General features: G+C 39.9%; 1 protein-coding gene across 1 annotated transcript in view; it reads left to right on the forward strand.

Annotated features, from left to right (window-relative positions):
* CCDC6 (coiled-coil domain containing 6) overlaps window positions 1-24,567 on the forward strand; it is a 119,389-nt gene that overhangs the window by 75,428 nt on the left and 19,394 nt on the right. The window contains exons 3-5 of the mRNA XM_011953443.1: window positions 1,754-1,882; window positions 20,523-20,626; window positions 22,489-22,649. Coding sequence (XP_011808833.1) covers window positions 1,754-1,882; window positions 20,523-20,626; window positions 22,489-22,649 — 394 coding nt within the window. The remainder of the gene's footprint in view (window positions 1-1,753; window positions 1,883-20,522; window positions 20,627-22,488; window positions 22,650-24,567) is intronic.

Below are 24,567 nucleotides of genomic sequence, written 5' to 3' on the forward strand. Positions count from 1 at the left end.
TTTTTTGTATTTTTAGTAGAGACAGGGTTTCACCATGTTGGCCAAGTTGGTCTTGAACTCCTGGTCTCATGCAGTCCACCTGCCTCGACCTCCCAAAGTGCTGGGATTTGGGATTACAGGCGTGAGCCCCTGCGCCTGGCCAAAACAATTTTTTTTTTCTTAAACTGAGTATGTGTTTTCAGGGCAGTGGACACTGTCAAATGTGGAGAGTGTTACTTGTAGCCATTTTGAGGTTGATCAGGCTTGCCTCAGCTCTCAGTTGTCCACTGTACCCTAAGGAGGGTTTCCAAAGAAACATTGCATCCCCTGGGCAAGCATACGTGGCGTATTTTTTTCTATGTTTAATCATTTGACTTTCCAGGTGCTCAGGGTGTGGTAGGCACTCATGGGCGGAGCAGTCTGAAGGCAGCCTCTCTTGGGTTTGCTCAGTGATACAGTGGGAGAGAGCACTGGTTTGGGATTCTGGGCGCGGGGTCTGGGTCCCAAGCTCCGCCACTTTCCAGCTGTGTTGCTTCAGTCTAATAATGTGATTTGTCACATATAAAATGGAAGTGACCATGCCTGTCTCCATGCATGTGAAGAACCTGGTGTACATTGTCTACCAAAAGAAATGACTTTGAACATAAAATTAGAGAGCAATGTCCTATTCAGCCTCAAAATAAAACTTTTGTGTGCTTCATTGTTTTTAGTAGCTTTTACTTTTTTCCCTTAATTCTGAAACATCAAGTCAACCCCTGCTGTGGATCAACAAAACCCCCCAATTGAGAGTGTTATAAAAAATAATGCGTGATTATTAATGAGAACCACCCCAAGTTCCTGTGGGTCCACTGGATTTCTTTTATTTTCCTTTGGTTTTGTAGGGTGGAGTTTGGTTTGTTTTTGTTTTTAAATTCTCTCTTGTAATGACACCATAGCCTTATCTTTTAATTGCATGAATAAGAATCTTTTTTTTTTTTTTTTTTAGACAGAGTTTTGCTCTCATTGCCCAAGCTGGAGTGCAATGGTGTGGTCTCAGCTCACTGCAACCTCCACCTCCTTGGGTTCAAGCGATTCTCTTGTCTCAGTCTCCCAAGTACCTGGGATTACAGGCGCCTGCCACCACGCCCAGCTGATTTTCATACTTTTAGTAGAGACAGGGTTTCACTATGTTGGCCAGGCTGGCCTTGAAGTCCTGACTTCAGGTGGTCCATCTGTCTTGGCCTTCCAAAATACTGGGATTATAGGTATGAGCCACCATGCCCAGCCAATATTTTCCCTCTTGGTTTTTAGGGAATATATAGGAACTGTGGTGTACAGTCTCTTTATGGAAAAATAATTGTGCTGATTTTTGTGAAGGCCTCCTTACTTGTACACTAGGAAATTGCATTCTGAATAATTTACCTAAGTATATTCTGTGATTTTGGCATCTCTGTCTACATGCATGATGCAAATCTGAATAAACCGCAATTCATTTAAAGAAATTGGTATGAAATTTCTATTTTTTAAAAAATTTATTTGTAGCCCTATAGTATAAAACCTGAAAGGTAGCAAAAAGTATATTGCGAAACACAAATTTCATTTCCATCCCCTATGACTTTTGGTTTTAAGTTAGAGGAACCAGTTAGGCACAGATTACTAGGTATACGCTTGCATATTTCAGCAAAAATGGGTAATGTAACTTTTATGGTATAGCTTCTTCATATAGTCACCTTTTGGAGCCAATGTGGCATTTGAGTTGCTGGATTTCCCCATCTGTATGTTTTCCGTTTTACAGTTGCAGCATGAGAAAGCCGAACTAGAACAGCATCTTGAACAAGAGCAGGAATTTCAGGTCAACAAACTGATGAAGAAAATTAAAAAACTGGAGAATGACACCATTTCTAAGCAACTTACATTAGAACAGGTAAGCACCTATTGCTCTTCTTTTACATTGTATTTTCTCGTTATCAGCTTGTTCTTTTAAGCTTTAAGATGCCTGGAGGAATTTAAGTGAAAAGTATTTTTCAGCTTTCTCTCCCCACAGTGGAGACTTCATTTCTGAAGTGAGCATTGACAGGTTTACACAGTTCCTATCGTTCTCTCACACATTTTCTCTTTTTTAACCACAATTAATAAAGTTTCAGGAGATAAGTTTTGATGTACTGATTTATAGCAGAAAATGTCAGGTTCCTTTTTGCAAAGCAAAGGGAGAAGAATGTTTTTGACCACAGGATAGTTTCTGTGAAAGTTCCTAAGACAGTGTTGCTGTGGAGCTAAAACTGGTCTTTCAAAGTTTCTTCAGAATAAACAATTAACATTTTCCTCTTTGAATGATTGGCAACCTTACAGGAGCCTTCTCTTCTCCCAGTCTAGACTTGTTAGTACAGATATGGAGTCATAGACTCTGTAACTCACCTTGAGTCAGCCATTGACTGGTTCTGTGACCTTATATTAACTTTATTAATTTCTCTGGGCTCAAGTTCTCTGTTTGTAAACAGAGCAAGACAGACTAAAACCAGAAATGGCAAACTTAACAAGGTGCATAGGTGGGAAGTAGTAATAGCACACAATCCCTTTGTCCTCTGCCCTCAGCAGGCATTAGTGTTGGAACATTGGCCTTGGGAGTTTGGACTTGGTCTGTATACCCTGTTATCACACAGAACTCTGGGTAGCTATTGTCACTCCATTCAGGGTGTGTCAGACTATATTATTGCTAGCCTCAGTGTTCCCCAATGCCTTTTCCCATGCTAGCGTCCTGAAATTTTAGTTCCCCTAAGTTATAAGAGGCTGATGCTAGTGTACTGCTACCTGGGTTTCCATGTAAAATGCAGTAGATGAAGATCTTCCAGCTGTTTGTATTTTAGATCCTGAATGCCCTGATTAGGCTAAGCCTCATTAAAGTTGTCTGATTTTTCTCACATTCAGGATTGTCCCTGTGCACCTTACTCATTGTTAACTCATTCCATCAGCCACTCTCAAGACTGCTCTAGTTTGAATATTTTACCTGAGAATGAAACAATGATTATGCTGCAAGGTTTGAAGGGAAGTTAGAGTTTGTCTTAAAGTAAGACTTACTTTAGTTATTTCTGCTCTTTCTGTTTTTACCTGTAGCAAAGCAGGGAATGGTACTGGGTTTTCTAACACTGAATGATGACCCTAAAAGTGTTTTCATCTTTTCTGTGATGAAAGTTCAGTTTTCAAGGGTTAGCTGTTTTGTACATATCTAGAGTAATTTATTCTTATCATTCATCTTCCAAATTTAAATGCAGTGTCTAAATTAATAATCAGACACCATGCCCCATGCCCCCCTAGTTTAAAACCATTTTGTTCTGAGGTTCACCCGTTTAATTCTCAGGGTAGACAGTAGCTCCAGTTCTGTTCAAGTTAAGCTTCGAAGATTTGTGTTTAAGTCCCTGACACACCAAGTATTTACTTGTTGTTCAAGAGTTAACCAAGTGACCAAGTGAAGTTCTCGCAGAAGTTGGTATTAGGAGAGCTTTGCCTGGCCATGCCCTTCACAATGATGGTTGTCAATATTTTAAATATAATAGCTTCTCTCTGGTATTTGTTCACAGGCTCCTAAAGGAGACGTTGAAACTAGGGTTGTGACCCAGAGGGTTTAGCTATGGCCACAAGGGGGAGGTAGTGGCCTAGTGTTAGAAAGAAGGGCTGTCTCATCCTGTCGTTCTTGGGAAAAAGTCCTGCCTTCCTGTCTGAAGACCCTTTGCAGACTTTAGTAGCTGAACCCTTTAAAATGAAGTCTGAAGCATTCATTCTCTATACCAAGTTAATAACTTAGTGACCTTTAGGCTTATTTCAGTCCTCGATAGTAAAGAAATAAGAGTTCCACAATAAAATATGTGTAATGCAAAGCCCATTCTAGAAGTAAGCCTCAGATCCAGCATATGAAGCCTGTGTTTTAATTGAAGTGGAAAAATTTAACATTGTCATAAACATTTCCCCTGCTTTGCTTTGGGTATTACTGGGGTAATTAAATGTGTTTTGTTTGACTATAAATAATTTTAATCAGCGTTTAAGGGGCATGTTTGGTTTTTCCCTCTAATAGAAATCTCTTAGTTTCCACGGATATAATCTGACCAGCCCTTGAGGCCGTCTCTTGGAATTATCATCTGTATTGTATGATATGATGTAGTATGTGTTATAGTCTATATTATATTATAAAGGATATCCTGTACTCTATATTATTGTCAGAAGAGCAAAGGCATGCACTACACTATGCATTATCATGATTGAGATGTAGTTTATGCCTTTGCTTTACTGACAATCAGTGCTTTTAAACTATAAGCCACTTGAAGGCAGTTATCGTGTATGCTCCCACATGTCCTAGTGCTTTGTCAGAGCAGTGGTAAGTGTAGGTTTGGGCATGTGAATGGTGAGTGGTCCTCTGTATTTTAGAAAGCAGCACAGGCTAGTGTTCAGGGCCTGGGCACTGACTTCAAAGCAACCAGGTGTGAACCCTTTCCCTCTACTTAATAATCCTTTCACCAGTTCACTTTCTTTTTAACAGCTCTAGGGAGATGTAATTTACATATCCTACAATTCTCCCACTTAAAAGGTATAACCCAGTGGTTTCTAGTATATTCAGAGTTGTGCAACCATCACCACAATCAATTCTAGGACATTGTTGTGAACTCAGAATGAAACCCCGTACTGTTCATCTGTCACCTCTAATCCCCTATAACCTCTAAGCAACTGCTGTTCTACTTTCTGTCTGTGTATTTGCCTATTCTGGACATTTCATATAAATAGAATTATATATGTGGTCTTTTGTGATTGACTTGTTTCATTTGCCATGATGTTTTCATCCCTGTTGTATCTGTACTGCTTCTTTTTTTCTGGCTAATCATCTATTGTATAGACATACCACAGTCATCAATTATCCGTTTGTCATGTGATGGACATTTAGGTTGTTTCCATCTTTTAGTTATTACGAAGAATGCTGCTATGAACATTCACGTATAATTTTTTTGTGTGGACATATGTTTTCATTTTTCTTAGTCATATGCCAAGGAATGAAATTGCTGGGTCACATGGTAACTCTCCTTAAAATTGTGCAAACAAAATGTAATTTTAAAGTAATCCATACTTTGCATGTAGTGGGTTGAACCTGCAGAAGGGGTATTGGAAAGCATTCTGCCAGAGATTTGAGTTGGTCACAACGTGTTTGTTTTGAAAGTAGAGCTTGGGTTATCATGGTTTCTGAGTAGGCTCCTTCCTATTCTCTGTAAAGCAGAACTTAACTGGTCTGAGTTTCTTTCTAGGTAGACCCCAGTTAACTCACGTGTCAGCAGGGCCTCATTGTAAGTTTATCTCACTGAAAGTTAGTCCTTTGGTATGGACACTTCAATTAGTCACTTACCATTCATTCTTTTCTTAGGCCTGGAATCTGGAATTCTAATATTTTCAAACAGGGAAGGTTAACAGCTAGATCATTAAGGTCTCTGGGCTATAAATGGTTCTACTGGTGTTTTGCAGTATTATAATTCACAGAATTGTGGAGCCAGAAGTCCATGATGTGGGGAAGACTAACTTTGTCCCCAGATGTTAGTGGGGACATGAGACAGTGGGAAAATCACGAATAAATCCAGGGGTAGGGACATCAGCCCTGCTCTTAGAATTTGGGACAACAGCCTCTTATTCCCATTTCCTCTCCCTCCAGAGTTTACTGCAGAGTTGGGCTTGGTGGGAATCACTGCTCAGTGATAGATCAGTTTGGCCTGTGAGTGGCCCAGCTTGCTCATGCTCCCTTCTCAGAAATGGAAACCCAGAGAGAGATTGGGCAGGTTTCTCAAGTTGCACAGCTAATGAGTGGCAAACGTGGTCCCCTCGTTCTCATCCTAGTGGTCTTTTAGATCCTGGAAAGCCTTTTTTTTTTTTTGCCTTTTAAAAAAATTTTACTGTAGGTTTTGGGATACACATACAGAACATGCAGGTTTGTTACATAGTTGTACGTGTGCTATGGTGGTTTGCTGCACCTATTGACCCATCAAATACGTTCCCTCCCCTTGCCTCCCATCCCCAACAGGTCCTGATGTGTGTTGTTCCCGTCTCTGTGTCTGTGTTCTCATTGTTCAACTCCCTCTTATGAGTGAGAACATATGGTGTTTGGCTTTCTGTTCCTGTGTTAGTTTGCTGAGGATGACTGTGGAGAAATAGGAATGCTTTTACGCTGTTGGTGGGAGTGTAAATTAGTTCAACCATTGTGGAAGACAGTATGGTGATTCCTTAAGGATCTAGAACCAGAAATCCCATTTGACCCAGCAATCCCATTACTTGGTATATACCCAAAGAAATAATAAATCATTCTACTATAAAGACACATGCACATGTATGTTTATTGCAGAACTATTTACCATAGCAAAGTCATGGAACCAACCCAAATGCCCATCAACAATAGACTGAAGAAAGAAAATGTGGTACATACACACCGTGGAATACTATGCAGCCATGAAAAAGAATGAGATCATGTTTTTTGCAGGGACATGGATGAAGCTGGAAGCCATCATCCTCAGACCCTGGAAAGACTTTAGCCTTTGCAAAAGTAAAGGCGATGTCATCTTTCTTTTATATTTCAAAGAACTCTGCTGCTTTCCTGTTCAAACAGCCTGCATTAGTTCTTAATCATTTATTTTAGTTACCTTGTTGTCATTTATTTAGCATTTAAATGCGTGATGCCACAAGTCAATTTATAAGCAGATGTAAAAAAGCATATTCAGAATCATGTAAAATTGTGTGGTCTTTGTAGCACACAGTATTAGACTAGTAAATTGGATTCATCTAGTCAACATGACTTTAATGATACTGGGGCTTTCTAAACAAACACTGGTGGCCAGTGCCTGTAAACCCTGACTTGAAGATTTTTCTTCAGACGCGGTCACTATACATCTCTTATTTGGTGTTCACATTTTCTTAGGTGATGGTAAGAACATTTGGAACTTGGAATTTTCTGTTCATGTCAAGAAATCTTATTCCGAATAATATGTTCTGCCAATTAGGGAAAATTTTCCTTACCTGTCTAGCATTAAAAGGCACACATTAGTTTATATATTAAGTGAAGTTTATCTCATCAGATATGAGGGCCTTTTGTGTACTCTGCTCTGAAAATTATCTGATGAGGAAGAAGACAACAGTGGCATACAGTACGTGTGTTAGACACTCAACAGTTATTAAGTAGTACTACAGAAAAGTAGGGGACTATATCCGTGGAGCGTTAGTCATGTAATTCAGCTAACACTTACGTGGTGTAACAGGATTGCCTACCATGTACCAGGCCCCTTACTTTTTGCTTCCTGTAGTTGGCCCTGGTCTTTTTTTTCAGTTATTCCTGGAATTTAGGAACATGTTTTCCTATCTGAGATGTCCCTCTTCTAACATAGCACTAAAACCCATATATAAAGGTTGGATTTAGGGTTGATTTATTAATTTTAGCTTATTAGCATCCATTTATAATGACATCTTAGCCTGTGTGGTTTAGGGAAACTTCCCTGGGTTCAAATCTCCCTTTCATCTGTAAAAAACAGTGTGGCCTCATGCTTGCAATTTGGCCTCTTTTGTGAAGCAGTTGCAATTCTTATTTGTATATTTTGGGGAGGATTAGTTGTCCTTCCTGCCTGTCCTCACACTCCATGTGTACTAAAGTTCTTTCTGATGCAGGATTATTCAAATGTGGACTGCACAGCAAGAAATACATTTTTATGGTAACCTAGTCACTGATAATGTGTAATTGTATTGTGTCACTGTGATGAGTTTCATAAAACAGTACTTACATGCTTTGCACTAATTTTCTATTTAATTGTATTTCATTTTTATTAAAATGTAGATCACAAAAGACTAGACTAATTTCACAATCCAGTAATGGGTCTTGACCTGCAGTTTGAAAAAGTGCTCTACCTCGTCCAATGCTTTGTTGCCTCCAGGTCTTCGTGGATCTGTTTCCTCTCCCTGGAACACTTTCTCCCTCCTGTATCCTATCCCTGCTCAAGCCTTACTAGTGTCCCTCCTCCAGTCAGTTAGGTGTCTGTGCTGTGGGGAATTTCTATAATATTCAGACCTACTCTTGTATCATTCAATACTCTGTTTAATTGTTTCTTTCTTATAGCTTCACTATAAGATGAAAGAGGGCTGAGACAAGGTTGACCTTAACACTGTACCCCTGGTGACTCTAATCTGTTAGCTCTCCAAAAATTGTAGCTGCTGCCATTTATACTGAAAAGTATCATCTAATTCCTATGGTACTTTGCCCTGCCTATTTTGCAGGAAAATAAGTGTGTATATTATTTAAGCCTCAAAAGTCTCACTATCTTCCTTGAACTGGTTATCTATCTCTTCAGTTATGGACATATTTATGCTCATATGTCATTTGTGATCTGGCCTCTTTAACTTTCTTCTTTGCCCATGCTGCTGTTGATGCCCTTGTATGGCATGCATCCTGCGTTAATCCAATACACCTGTATTGCATGCCTGCTGTGTGTCACAAACTCTTCTAAGAAAGATGACGGGAGGTCCCTGGCCTTGAGGAGCCTGGTCCAGGGAAGCCAGTACTGAGGGATGCACTGGGCAAAGTACTGTGGTGGAGGAGAGGAGTGGGGCTCCCACTGTAGCACAGCAGCCCGCTAGCCAGCAGGGAATGCCTGCAGCTGCTCTGAGACTGATGCAGAAGAAAAGACACCCACTGGCTAAGTGGGTCTGCATTCAGCCATGTTGCAGGGAAGCAGAGATGGGAGAGGAGGCAGAAATGAGGAGAGAAAATAGGTAGTAAAAAGTGTTTGCAGGTACTATATAGAGTAAAGATGCCAAGGACAGAAAAGAACTGTGAAGGAGATGTGACATTGACTCTACTTTGGGGGTCATGGAGTAAGAGGAGGTTTTGGTATCTGCTGTGTGGTGTACTTGAGGGCTTAGGCTCATCTTTACAGTGAATGCCAGATGGAAAGAAGCCACATAGCTCTACCAGGGCTTGTGCAAGCCTCAGTGCTAACCGTGTTCAGTGGTTACCTTCAGCCACTAGATGATACTGGGTGACTTAAAGGAGCTTGATGGGACCCCAGCTTCCATGGGAAGCACAGGGAGTGACCCTCACTCATGTCAGTGCCCCTCACCATCTACATCTGCAGCAAATCACAGAGGCCAGGGTTTAGAATGATGAATTTGAATCCTCACGACAAAATTTTTTAAATTCATTGTCTTAATGAAGCAGGAAAAGATTTAGTATATTTTAAAGTCTATCAGGAAGGAAAGAAACTTTTCACATTTCCAGTTCTTAGAATAGTGGCCCTTAAGATGTTAAAAACAGTTCATGATACTGCTAAGGAAACAAGATGGCCTTTCTGCCTTGGTTGTCTAGAAGGTAATTCATTCAAAAATATAACCAAACTGACATCATAGCCAGTCCCCATACAATTCTGATGCTACTCGTTTTAGAAGCTACAGCAACTAACTCTAGTGAATTATACAGATAATCTTTGTGTCCTTGTGATTTGTGAGTGAACTGAGTGGCTAGTGGCTCATATTCACGTTTGCATCCTTGGGTGATTTGGTTTTACTAACTCTTGTAGAACATGGTTGTATTAGTCCTTTTTCATGCTGCTGATGAAGACATACCCTAGAGTGGGCAATTTACAAAAGAAAGAGGTTTAATTGGACTAGTTCCACGTGGGTGGGGAAGGCTCACAATCTTGGCGGAAGGCAAGGAGGAGCAACTCCTGTCTTACATGGATGGCAGCAGGCAAAGAGAGAATGAAGAAGATGCAAAAGCGCAAACCCCTGATAAAACCATCAGATCTCGTGAGACTTATTCACTACCGCGAGAACACTGTGGGGGAAACTGCCCCCATGATTCAATTATCTCCCACCGGTTCCCTCCCACATCATGTGGGAATTATGGGAGTACAGTCCAAGATGAGATTTGGATGGGGACGCAGAGCTAAACCATATCAATGGTGTTTCTTAAATTCACAGGTAGTGTGACCGTACTGGGTCTTGTTTAGAATTCCATTCATGCTAAAAGCTGCCCTTGCAGATTCTGACAGCTAGAGGAATCCATTGAAATTGTGCTGAGTAGAGCACCTACTGATTTTTGTGTGCCATTTTGAAAACACAAATAACAACCATGTTCCTTGAGGAGTCACTTGCATTAAGGAAATGAAATTTAGTGACTACCATGCTTACTTTGTAGTTTAGTTATAAATACAAATTTCAGATTATAGCAGTCTTGGAATATTTTTTAAATCAAACATTTGCAATGTAAAAGTAATCCATTGTTCTTTCAAGACAGTTTGGAAAACAAGTACAAAAAGAAGTACAAAAATGAAAAAATATGACCTAGCTTGCAGTTTGCCTAGAAAAACAGCTATTGATGTTATTCTTCATCTTCTCCTCTTCCTCTTCTTTTCTCTTCCTCTTCTTTTTAAGTGGATTTATACTTGACTGCCCTGCTTTTTTAAAAATAAAACATAATAACTTAACTGCACATTTAGATAAGCTGTATTGGAGACATAATCATAGTAAACCCTGAAGTCGGTTTGGTGGGAATTTGATTATAGCAAATCCACGGTGATGTTTCAGTTGCCTGAGAAGCTTGGGTACATTCATCCCACCCACTGCTTGTCCAAGAGAGGTGGGGAAGAAACCTCAGATAACAGCTGAAAAATAAGTGGGATTTTGTGCCTTGGAAGTGAAAAAACTAGGGTCAATACACCATACTCAAAAGAAGCTTCAGGAGGCTCTCTGTTGAGTTGATTTGCTTTGGAATCCATTTGTTGGGATGTGATGAAGCCAACTAAGGGCTGCCAGCTCCAGACCTGTGAAAGCAGACTCTGAGCTCTGTCAAGGGACACCGATAAGTCTCTCTATAGGACATGCAAAAGGAGAAAAATCCCCCAGAATTCCTTTCCTAGACTCTATTTCAATTAAATAGAAAAACTCACTGTGTTCCATCTTGTAAGACTTTATTTTGAAGCACCAGATGCCACATATAGATCAACTTGTACAGATGATGTTACATGATGGGAGGGGAAAAACTCAGTTTATTTCCTGTGTCAAAGGAGAGGCAGCTCGTCATGATCCAGTGACGTGCGTCTTCTGGTTACCCACTGGGGACAAAGACCTTGCATGTTAAATTGAAGGACACTGGTGTGCTGCAGTAGAGCAGTCAAACCCAGAGATACTGTACTGAGACTTCCTAGTTGTAATTGTGAAATGCACAGGTCTTTTTCTCTATGATCAAAACAAGAATTTGCTCGATGACTTAGGTGTTCTCCCTAGCTGAACACACAGCAAATGAATGAATGGCTAAGTAAACTCGTCATCCCTATGTAAGGAAGTGGGATGAATGTGGTAATGACAAGAAAGAAATGATTTATCAAGGAAACTTCCATTTTGGATAAAGAACATCAAGTTTGTCCAAAACTTCCATTTTGGATAAATCACATTAGGGCAAGAGAAGTTGCCCTGTTGTTTTCTTAAAGAAGCTTGTTTTAACTTTAATAATATTTTGGGCTGGGAGACAACAAAGTCTTGCTATTGAAGCAGGATATTTCCCTGACCGCTTCGCAGGAGTTGTGACAGTGGTGTCTCATTTTCTCAGCCCACCACTCTCAACTCCAGTGTGGGAACTGGAGTGAACAAGTGCTGCCACCAGCTGGCTGCTTAGGTACTGGCAGGGAAGAACTCTGTGCTGGCCCCATAGCAGCCTTTAGGTGGGGGTGCCTGTAACTCCTGAAGCCCCAGACGGTGTATTACAGTACTCTTTTAGTTCTGCTGTCCATGGACGGCTTAAGTGTTAACAGTTCAGTGGCCCCTTGCCTTTTTGCATGAGTCGACTGCCCTCCACCAGCGAGGGCAAAGCGCCAGTGTGACAGCCTTTTGTATCTGCACTCGTAGCTCCCGAGCTCTTGACTGGCATCCAGGAAAAATGAGGTTGCACGAATGAATTGAAGGATGGTAAATATGGGGGATTTTATTGCCGATGAAAGTGGCTCTTAGTGGGAAGGGGAGCTGAAAGGGGGATGGGGCAGGTAGGTAATCTTCCCCTGAAGTCTGCCTGGATTCTTCTCCAAAGTTACGCCGCAAGCTGTCCCTTCAAAGTCAAACCACTTCTCTCTAACCTCCAGCTGTAGTTCCGTCTACCGGCTGAGTCTGGGTTTTTTTGTTTGTTAGTTTGTTTGTTTTTATAAGCATTGGGTGGGTTGGGACAGGGCCATGGGTGGTTTAGGAAAAGGCAACATTCGAGTGGAAAAACAGGAATATGAGTTCTCACTTTGGACTGTGGTTTCAGGCTTTTTGGCTTGAGGATAGGGTTTTCCCAGGGACCTGCCCTTTTCTGCCTAGAATTTCTCTGCCCCCCGTCCCTGTCACTGTGTTGCCCAGGGTGGTCTCAAACTCCTGGGTTCAAGCAGTCCTGCATGAGCCTCCCAAGTAGCTGGGATTACAGGCAGGCACCACCACACCCAGCAAGATGCTTATTTTAGGTAATAGTGTGATGGTAGCCACTGATCTGATAGTATATTTGCAACAGTTACAGATGTCATTTCTTTCCTAAGGCATTCTCCACTGAACTCTTGATGTAGTAAAAGAATGTATACACAATACTGTGAAACTTGCTTTCCCTCAGTGGCAATTATCTGTTAAAAGAATTCCCTTGAGCAATGAACCCAGTATGCAAATTTCTGTAATATTATGTTGATGTCAAAGTGATGAAAATGTTAAGACCAGAAACGGTATTAATCTGAGTAATTAAATGTGTGTCTATTTAAAAAGTTATTTCTCATTGAAAGCAAAATTTATTGAACTGATGATGTTATGAAATAGTGTCATTTTCATGTTAATAATGGCATATTAATATTGTCCTGAAATTATATCAGTCTCAAAGAACAAATCTAATTCTTACAGGAACATAATTTTTTAGAAGAAAAAAGATGTAAGCTGTATTAAGGTTATCTCTGAGCTATCCGGAAAATTCTGTCTTCTAAATAACTGAACTTTCACTGTCATTTATTCTTCTGAAGGTTGATTGGCTCATTCTATATTTTAAATATGTCAGATAATACCATACTAATGGATTGCTGTTTTGGGATGTACTATTACTTCAGTTACAGTAGGAAACTCAGTTTTTTTAAGATTAGATATCTAATTTTTTTCTATTATAAAAATAACAGATGTTGATTAAGAAATTGGGCAGGCCAGGAAAAAATAGGAAGATAAATTATCAACAGCGTAATGTACACCCAAGGGACAGTCATATTTATCTTGCTGTAGAGTTCTTTCTGATTTTTTTGTGCCTATTTTTCCTTTCGCCTGTATTTTAGATATATGTAGGCAAGTTTCTTTTCAATTATAACTTTGACCTTCTAGTCTAGAAAGTGACCGCTCTTCCTCCCCCTTTTCCTTGCTCCTCACTGGCAGACTTCTTCGGCTCTTTCTCTTCTCAGCATTGCATGGGCCGTGTGATGACCTAGAACTTGTTCTTAAAATTCTGAAAGCAATCACAGCTTGATTAACCAAATAGACACCTGGGAGGACTCTGTAGTCTATGAACACCTGTCTTAGCTTATCTGTAACACAGACTGACTACTTGTTTTGTCTTTTTTTAAAAAGACAGTTTTCCAGAATGCAAGGGTCAGATGTCTTCCACCTTAGGAGAATTGCCAGGACTGAGCAAAATTCCACTGATCACCTGAACAGACAGCTGACACAGACATTGCTCGTTTTACCTTAGTTGTCTCCATTGCTTTACTTTGTGAAGGCTTTGCCAAGGACCACTGTGGTTTGCTCTCAGCTGTTTTCATGTCAGATGCACGTAATGTATTTTAATAGCCCCCTCACGAATTCTGTTAGTCATTCTTTCCAATATATAGGCACAATCTGGATTAACTCAGATGTGTGGGAAAATAGGATGGAATGGGGTAGGATCTCTTATTGTCTCTGCTCTTGTAGTGGAAGCAAAACTGTGACCATTTTTCTGACTTTGATTTAGTTTTGAATAAGTATATATTTTGAAAATACATACTTATATTTTCCCAGGTGATGTTGATGTACCCGCAGGTCAGCACTTTGAACACTTGGACATCTATGAAATCACATAGTAAAGTGATAGCATATGGGGCTAAGCTTTTAATGGCCTTTAGACATAACCTAACCTGGAAGGCTTTGGGAAGTTGTTGTGTTAAATCCCCAACACACTGTTGTGTTTTCTTAGGACTTGCCTCTTATTTAAAAAAAAAAAAAAATCTGGTCAGCTTAAGAGTTTGGTTAATATGAGTCTTAAAGCATTCTGCTATCTTTTTCTTTCCTTTTTTTTTTTTTGAGACAGGGTCTCGCTCTGCCACCCAGTCTGGAGTACAGTGGCACAATCATAGCTCACTGCAGTCTCAAGCTTCTGGGCTCAAAGGATCTCTCTGCCTCAGCCTCTTGAGTAGCTGGGCCTGGAAGCGCATGGCACTGCATCCGACTCATTTTTTATTTTTTTGTAGAGACGGGATCTCACTGTGTTTCCCAGGCTTAAGTGCCTGGCAAACTTTGTGTTCTATTTATATGATAGCCTTTATTTCATAGGCTTCCCCTTCTCTTTATTATGCCTGGATTAATGCATGCCTTAGTTATAATGGACTGCTTTCCAAAATTTGTCTTATAAGTCAGATGTTTGGGTTTCGAAACATTTTCCCATAGTAATGATGATAATATTGTACTTAGACTAAAACCTTTCAAAGCAGATTGAAAAGTTTCACTAAAACCTTTCAAAATCCTATAACTGAGTATAATATTTAGCTAGAGTTCCCATCCGACTTTTTTGCCAAACATTCCTTACTCCCACCCCAGCATCATAGTCCTCTTTAAATGGAAAAAATACAATAGTAAGAAAGAACTGTGGTAGCATTGAGAGCCACCTCTCGGCTGCCCTACTCCCTTTCTGCTTCTTTGGGTGGTGGTCAGGATCTGTCTACTGAGAAGACACAGGTAGGACTGGCTGTGAATTCAAATAAGCCAGATGCATTTTATATATTGAATTTATTCATTGAAGAAGTTCTGAATTTATTTTGGGAACATAATAAGAACTCCTGGTCTGATGTTAATTAACCTGCAGTGAAAAGTAGAGCTACTCAAGAGGAGTTAAGAATTTGGCAGTTCATTGAACTGACTTAATTACAAAGCAGGCTTTCCAATGAATATTCAGCTCCAATGAATAAATCAGCTATATCCCTTGGTGCTGGGTGCTTGTGGAATAATCACAGTACGGGACTTGGGTTAGCCTGAGAATTAGATGTTTGGTAAGGGATGAGTGGGGTACGTATTGCATGAACACCAATTTTTTTTTTTAAGTGATCAGATATTATTAGAAAGGATGTGGAAGGGAGATTATTACAGATAGAGACCAGCATATTGAAAGCACTGTATCACTCAGCTTTTTACACCTGAAGCAAGAATTTCCAACTTATTACCCTGGAAACTTAACATATATTATGAGATTGTGCAATGACCAGGACACTAAGCATTGAAAATCTGTTTTTACTGTTTTATGTTCACTTTGGCTCTAAATATATAGGATTTGGAAGTAGGTGGGAAGGAAGTGGTGGGGACACTGATAAAGAACTAATCCCAGCACTTTGGGAGGCCAAGACGGGCAGATCACGAGGTCAGGAGATTGAGACCATCCTGGCTAACACGGTGAAACCCCGTCTCTACTAAAAAATACAGAAACTAGCCGAGCGAGGTGGCGGGCGCCTGCAGTCCCCGCTACTCCGGAGGCTGAGGCAGGAGAATGGGGTAAACCCGGGAGGCGGAGCTTGCTGTGAGCTGAGATCCGGCCACTGCACTCCAGCCTGGGCAACAGAGCGAGACTCCGTCTCAAAAAAAAAAGAACTTAAGGGGAAATTAACCAAGGGACTCAATATGATTTCTTCTAATTTCTCTGCTCTTTAATGTCAGCCAGAGCTCCTCAGCAATGCTGAAAAGTTGAGATTTTTAAAACTGAAAAAACAAGAGGCCCTGCTCTTTGGAGGGTTAAAGATAATATAGAGTCCTATAGCACTGCCAGCCTATGTAATGAAGTACGGTAAGTCCTCGCTTAACATTGTCAGTATAGTTCTTGGAAACTGACTTTAAGTGAAACAACATATATGAAAATCAATTTTACCAGAAGCTGATTGATATAAACAAGAGTTAAGTTCCTATGACATATTTCTGGTCACAAAAACATTATCACGCTTCTAAATAAAGACCCGACGTACTTCTAATGTTAAACATTGAAACAAATGTGAGTTATGCATATATTAAAGAAAGATTAATGAAAACCATTAATTACCCCATTTTTAGTGAATCAGTGAGTGATGGCCATAGTAGTGATGTGTTAAATCAAGAATAAATGTTTGCAAAGTAAAAATTGTAAGGAGCACCTCCTCCCAACTCACAGTTCAAAAGCAAATAGTAACAATTACAGCGGCTTGCTGAACACTTGCATACTGCATCATTGATTTTCATGCATTTGTATGATTAGCATATACTTTATGGATTTGTATTTTACAATAATTTGTACTCATTCATTTTCTAATATGCTTATTCCAGTTCAGATCAAGGGTGGCTGGAGCCTGTTGTGTCAGCTCAGGGCACAAAGCAGGACCCAACCATGGGCAGGGCACCAACCCATTGCAGGAGACACTTATATACACACTCTCATTCATTCCAGAGGGACCATGTAGACACGCCGATTGCACATCTTTGGGACATAGAAGTAAACTCGAGTATCACAGACATGGGGAGAACATGTGAACTCTATATAGACAGAGGCCCCACTGAGAATCTGCTTTTTTCTTCCCCCCTCGTCAACGTTATAATAACAGGACTTTGAACATTCAAGGACCTACTGTACTTGAGAATCCACACTGCTGAGCTGGGGCCTCCTGTGTTGCCTGCGTCATGGAAATAAATTAGTAGAGCAAATTGGGACAGCAAACCCAGGTCTCACACCCAGAGTGCCCGGTTTTCCTGAGGTGGGCAGTAGATTGATAGCTGGTAACTCTACCAACAGATGCCAGGAAGGAGCCGAGACTCACACAGAGCTCCACCATGTTTCCTGATCTTGTCTGTTTCCAAAATTGCTCATAGACTCCCTAAACTGCCCTTATTTCCCTGGCATCAGCTACCCCCAACTCTGCTACTCCCAAGTATTGTTGGCAAAGGAGATAGGCCCACAAACCACAGCATGATTTGCCCTAAATCCATGTTTCCCTCAAGTTCCTCTGTAATTGCTGGTTGGACAGGACCCAGCAATTTTGGCTGCCATGGTGACCAATATCCGTTCCTATCTTGGTGGTATGACTGCCTGAGTCATGTCGTCTTGCAGGCTAGTGGTTTCCTCAGTTTTAAAATGATTTGCCTTGCTGCTTCTAGCTCTAAATATGTGTGACAGAACTAGCTCTGACTGAAGACAGCTACTGTCTTGACACTGGGCGGGAAATGACAGAATGGGTAGTCCAGAAAGGGACCTGAGGCATCATTCAGGCCAAACTTCTCATTTCATAGATGAGGGCACTGGGGCTACAGCAGCTGAGTGACCTGCTCAGAGTCACATGCCTCATTAGTTACATATGGGTAAAGACAGCTTTGTCTTGATTGTGCTTCTCAGAGTTATTGATTAGTATTACGAGTATTTACTCTAAAAGTAACTGAGCATGCATTTCTCCACTAAGCATCATACTGCAAAATGATGCCTGCTTGAATTTTTTTCTTGCTTATCAACTATCTCTACCTCCTATGATGCTTTTAAACACTGGAATTGGGATCCTTAAAGGTAAATGCCTCATAGTTATTTGTTTAAATAAACATAATTCTGAGGCTAGAGGCAGTGGCTTATGCCTGTAATCTCAGCACTTTGGGAGGCCAAGGCAGAGGACTGCTTGAGGCCAGGAGTTCAAGACCAACCTGGGCAACATAGCAAGAACTCATCTCTCCAAAAAGAAAAAATGAGCCAGGTGTGGTGGTGTGTGCCTGTAGTCCCAGCTACTTGGGAGGTTGAAGCAGGAGGATTGCCTGAGCCCTGTGGGTTAAGGCTGCAGTGATCCATGATCGTGCCACTGCACTCCAGCCTGGGCAACAGAGCGTGAGACGTCTCAAAAAAAGAAACGAAATGAAATGACTGTTGATTGTACTTCAAAGCTTGGCCAAAAAGTGTGATGAATGCAGAGAATCATGAAGTTTAATAGGAGTTATATAAGGGTTCCAGGATTTCTCATTGTTGCTGCAGGTGGGAACTGTTTAACGTTCTGAGGAACATTTGCACGTTAATGGGGTCTCAACTTTGTGGCACAATATATTTGACTTATTTTGACACCCTGTACCTCCCCCTTTTTGCCCTTGAACTTCTCTTCAGAATCACATTCTGCCATGCAAAAACAACATATTTTGAAACTCTGTTTCCAGTTTGCTACGTAATCATGGCCTATTCGCTTGTCAAATAAGCCCCTCTAATATATATTGATGGCCTATAAGGTGCCAGATGTTATTCTAGATACTGGGGATATACCAATGAATGAAACAGACAAGACAAATCCCTTGCAGAACTTAACATTCTGGAGGGCTGGAACAGAAATGGAACGGATATCCAAATATGGTGATTATTATAGCCAAAAAGTGTTGAATGCTTTCTAAGTGCCAATTAATTATCAATGGTTTACCTAGATTTACAAATGTAATGCTCACTGTAATCATATGAGCCAGACATTATTTTTGTCCCTCATTTTGCAAATGATAAAATTATATCTAGTTAATTTTCTCAACATTTTCTAACTAGTGATTGATGGAGCTGGGATTTGAACCTAGGCATTTGGCTCAAAGTCTGTGATCATAAGACAGAAGTGTAATTACAGGAGTCTCCCCCCAGTGCATTGGCTGCTGTTTTGTGACTGTACCTAAGTTTGTAGGAAATATTTTAAATATTCAAATGGCCAGTTGTTTCTACAGCTATTTTTACGGCTTTCAGAGGAGAAAAGCCTTGAGCTCTGTCATCATATGAGAGTGTTTTTCCCCATCTGTTTGAGACCTCCTTTTTTCTCTAAACTTAGAACATGATGATGCCATTATCCTTATATCATTTCCTCTCAGGTCTTGATTGTTCAGGTTCTAAGGCAGCTGATTTTATGCATATTCATTCTGGCTCAGATGTGGAACAAGTAGCTGCTCACCTTCATGTGGCTGTCCTGGGCTCCTGTGTGAATATGGGCAAGTCTTTTGCTCTCTGTGAGCTCCTTAAGGACCTTGGGTAGTGTTGGTAGTACTAGTCATCTCGGGGAATTGAGATTGGTGCTTCTTAAGACTAAACTACCAAGAGTTTCAGAAAGGGGAACATCATTTGGCTGTAAAAATAAAACCACACTTTGGATATTCTGATGTTTGATTGCTTTAAAAGACTACATTTTATTCATCTTTTTGGTTCTTCCTTATGTATGCACATGGGATCTTTGGATGAGGAGCTTGCCTCTGTGACCCACTAAGGAAATGTGAAATCTATTAACATCTTTGTGCAATCAAGAATAATTAGTTGACTCAGCCGTTGAAATGGTGAATTGCCACTGGTTGAAGAAATAACATGGAGACAGTAGCACAAGCTCCTTGCATTAAGAAAATTTTGTTTTAATTATTTAATATGTCAAGTACAGAGAATGATAGAACACATGTCCTCTACTCATTGCTATGAAACCTTATTGCACTTTCAGTCTCTCTTACCAGCCCTCTTTTTCCGCGTATCTTTTTTATACTATTTCATAAGTATGTAATTGTTTCATTTACTGTCTTGACTCCCACCAAAAGGAAGATCCATGAGGGCAGAAATTCCTGACTCCTTGGTTCACTGCTATGCCGCCATTATCCAGTCATTGTTCTCAGTATTTATTACATATTGCTCAATATTGATTAATTGAATTTTCCCATGTTTGCTTCATTGAAATAGAACACTGTTGGGGTTCCCTCCCCAACTGCAAAGCCTCCCCCAAATCAAATTTTCTTCTTTCCATAAATCCTTAGAGTAACCAGTATTGTGGATTTGGTGTTTATCATCTTTTGTGCATGTTTTTATATCTTAGTACATGTTTATTTATCTCCATTAGCCAGTATGCAGAGTTGTTTGGGAGCTTTTAAGAGTTGTTTATATAAATAGTAATATAACCTTTCTGACTTCTGTAAGACACAAGCCCGGAAGAGTAACTCTAAGCCCGGAACTGTAAGGGACAAGCCCAGAAGAGTCCTGATACGACTACTACACCAAACTCCCCTAAAGACCTCTCTAAGGAGGACTTTCCACATGCCTCGAATAAATGCTGAAACAAGGAATGCATTTCATGTACCAGACAACAATTAAGCATTAACATCCCAGAATGAAACTGTCTAGTTTTTTTCAAAGTTTAAAAACTAGAGGCACTTAATATATTTGTGCCAGAAAATTGGCCACATGTTTGCAGTTTTCTCCAAGAAAAGGGGTCCTAATTGTTCAATCAAAAAATGTATTAACAAAGTATAAGTGGCCTGACATTTTGGCAACACTTTTTTCCTCCCTTTAGTTGAGACGGGAGAAGATTGACCTTGAAAATACATTGGAACAAGAACAAGAAGCACTAGTTAATCGCCTCTGGAAAAGGATGGATAAGCTTGAAGCTGAAAAGCGGTTTGTTTAGTCTTACTGTTCAATATAGGGGGTGTGTGTGTGTGTGTGTGTGTGTGTGTGTGTGTGTGTGTGTGTGTTGCTGTTCTGGGCGTGACTGAGGGATAGCAGTAGTACACCTTAATTCTTTGGTGATGCACGTCATTTTAATTGGCCAAAGGAAAAAAAATGTTGAAAGCCTTCTGAACTATTCTCATGTTGGGCACCTCTTTATTCTTTGCTATCATACTGTCCCAGTAGAATTTCTTTTCATTTGGTATTACAAGGCTATGAGAGAATTAGTCATGGTGCTATTGTTCACCTTTAAAGTCTTTTCAAGGATGGTTGCAATTTCAACTTTCCACCTTATTGAACTGGCTTCCTCAGTTGTTTTCTAAAGAATATAGGGTATACTATGTACTATTATTTGTACATCTCTGGAATTTACTTTATTAGGAAGCCTGAGATTTTAATAGTAAAATTGTTTTAAAGCCTACTGTAAAGAAATACCTTTACATACTTAAGATTAGGATTCTTTGTGTAAAATGTATATACTTGCAAGTGGAATGTCACTCAACAGCAAACATTTCTTAAACCCCTTTGTGCAAGATAGTTAGGCCCTTGTTTTCAAGCTCTGAGTACTTTGGGAGTGTATGGGGCAGGGCTTGTAAGAATGGGAAGAAGATTCTGTATGTGGAAATGTGTGTATGGGTGTAAAAAGTGAGTTTTTAAAAAATAGTCATTAATCCATTTCACCAAGATCTTTTGTTTGCTACCGAGAGTCTTTCCTCCTTAAGTATTTGGTTTAGATGCATATTTGTAATTGTTTTGAGTTCATGTCTACATTTGCAAAATATAGGCATACCACATAGCTTTAAGAAAAGTGAAAATTAGAACTATATCTATAAGAAATACTTGTATAATCATATCCACTGTGCTTTGTTGATACGTATTATTGTAGCAGTACTAACAAGTTGAATTATGAAAAGTCATTCTGTGTAATAAATGCAGGAACCATTATAATATTTTAACACACTATTTTTCTCAAGGGTAGACCTGGATGGAGGTAACTCAGTTTGCTCTTGGACAAACTCAAAGGTGCAAAGTAAAAACAAAACAAAAACCCCAGCAGCTATGGAAAGGGATTTAGAGATCTGTTGCCAAAGGAAGACTTTGTAGAAGGCAGTTGGAGGTTTTACATGTGTTAGTGCCAAATTATTGAACAGTATGGAAGGTTTCATTTTGAGGTCAAAGCTATTGAATATCAGCATTTTATATCATTCAACATAAAAATAATTGGTAAAGAAGGTGGCACTACTAATTATTAACCTGATAATTCTGGTTTTGTTTTTAACTTTTTACCTTTGCTGTGCCCAAAAGCAAAGGGCACCTAGTCCAGTTTGCCATGCCCTTGCAGGAGGGAATTTTAGAAGTTGAGTCTCTATGTTACTTTACCCTCCAAGAAGATTCATAGTATTTTAGAAGCTTCAATCAAAAGCCATAAGAAAGTAGAATTTCCTCAGCATCTTCATGCACTAAACCCAAGAAGTTGAACATTGAGTCAGCAGATAATTCTAAGTGCATACTGTATTCCAGGCATAATTATCAGATCCAGATGTTAAATAAAGACTTTTCAGTATTGTTTAATTACCAGTAGTCATTTAAAAGGAAAAAAGGAGATTAGAATCAGCTCTGCCCTTTGGCCTGGGATACCAGATAAGGGCAACCAGAAGTTTGATATAAAATGGGCAGGGGAATTAAGCAACCCTGTAAATTCTGGCAGTAAACAGGAGATTGCTTTCAAAACAAACCTGCCAGCTAGTGTGTTGTTTTGTCTTTTCAAGGAAAACTGTTTGTCATTGTTGGAATTTTTCTTTTCAATGAAGAATCCTGCAGGAAAAATTAGACCAGCCCGTCTCTGCTCCACCATCGCCTAGAGATATCTCCATGGAGATTGATTCTCCAGAAAATATGATGCGTCACATCAGGTTTTTAAAGAATGAAGTGGAACGGCTGAAGAAACAACTAAGAGCCGCTCAGTTACAGCGTATGTAGCCTCTGGTTTCACTAGTTTTATGTTCCTAGAATTCATAACTTTACCAAATATAGGGTATTACCAATATTGAATTACCATTGAATTTGCAATAATTAAATTCATATATTACTGATGCATGTTTACCTAAGTTTATTATCCTGGAATGGATTCTTTTTTTTTTTTTTTTTGAGTGTTAGGGGAGAACAAAACCATTTAGAATACTTCCAGAAAATAATTCAAGTAATTTCAGGAACATCCAGGATCACAGGTAACATTTTAAATCTTCTCTGCCGTGTTTATCTCTAGGATTGTGCTGACAAAAATATTGCAGCAGACCTCAAAACACTTTCAAAATATTAAGGCAGAGAGTAGTTTACCTTCCTTACTACTACATTCAACCTTAGCTGACATTTGTTCATGCTATTTGAAGAGTAAATGCTTTTGAAATGTATACTTAATATTTTGGAAGAGGCCAAGATGTTGAATTGAAAAATCAAAGGACTAGATCTCTGAATACTTGATTAGGTCCCTGTGTAGTTTCTTGGGTCTCTCCTATTTGTTTGTTTTTGGCTGTTCAAATTTATTTTTTTGAACAGATAATTCAGTGAAGGGTGTGCAGTGAAAAAAATGTGTCTTCCTCTCATTCCTAGTCTCTATCCACCCTGTTCCCACAATTATACATTTGTACTGTATTCTTCCAGATATATTTGTATGTAAACTTATTTATACAAATACAGTTGACCCTTGAGCAACATGGGTTTGAACTGTGCTAGTTTACTTATATTGTGGAATTTTTTTTTCAATAAATACGGTTGTCCATTCGTATCTGGAGGTTCTGCATCCAAAACCAAAGATGGATGGAAAATACAGTATTCATGGGATGTCAAATCTGTAGGTGCGGAAAGCTGACTTTTCCTACCTGTGGGTTCCTCAGGGCTGACTGTGGGACCTGAGTAAGCACACATATTGGTATACTTGGGAGTCACAGGTTCTGAGGGACAGCTGTAGTAACACAATGAACACACTCCTTTTTACAGCTTTCTTTTTTCGCTTACTATGCATTGTAGTTTTTCCCCTGCCAATACATACAAAGCTGCCTTCATCCCTTATTTAAAGGCTGCATAGTATTTGATTGTATGTATATGCCATAATTCAACTAGTTCCATACCAGTGGCCCTTTTTTGGTTGCTATGCTACAACCACAATGAACATTTCTGTACACATGTTTGATACCTGTGCAAGAACACCTTCAGGATGGATTCCAGGAAGTGGATTTGTTGGGCCACATGGAATATGCATTTTAAAAAGTTCAGTGGTTCTTACCTTTGTTTTCTTCTCTGAAGTTCCTTACAAATTCCTGTGCCGTGGAGCATCTGGGATGGTGCATCAGCATCATCCTTGGAGCCTTTGAGAAATATGGTGTCGTACTTTCCTATTTCTGCTATTACAAATTACCAGAAACCTAGAGGCTCAAAACAATACAAACTTACCATCTTACAGTTCTAAGATGGGAATCTCTAGGCTAAAATCAGGGTGTCATCAGGGCGGCCATCCTTCTGGAGGTTGTTGGGGAGCCTGTTTCCTCGCCTTTTCCAGCTCTAGAAGCTGCCTGGATTCCCTGGCTTGTGGCCCCTTCCTTGTAGTCGTACCACCCCACCTCTGCCTCTGTTGTTACATCTTCTTTTCACTCTGATTCCCCTGCCTCCCTTTATTAGGATCCTTGTAATTATGTTGGGCCCACTCTGATAATCTAGGATAATCTACCCATCTGAAGTACCTTAACTTAATCACTTCTGTGAAGGCCCTTCTGTCAAGTGAGGTTAGTAGCATTTATAGGTTTTGGGGATTAGCATGTGGACATCTTTAGAGAATCACGATTCTAGCACCATACAGGTTTCTGGGCTTATTCCATAGAGTAAAAAAGGGGCAT

The sequence above is a fragment of the Colobus angolensis genome, unplaced genomic scaffold, assembly GCF_000951035.1.
Source record: "Colobus angolensis palliatus isolate OR3802 unplaced genomic scaffold, Cang.pa_1.0 Scaffold361, whole genome shotgun sequence".
NCBI classification, from domain to species: Eukaryota; Metazoa; Chordata; class Mammalia; order Primates; family Cercopithecidae; genus Colobus; species Colobus angolensis.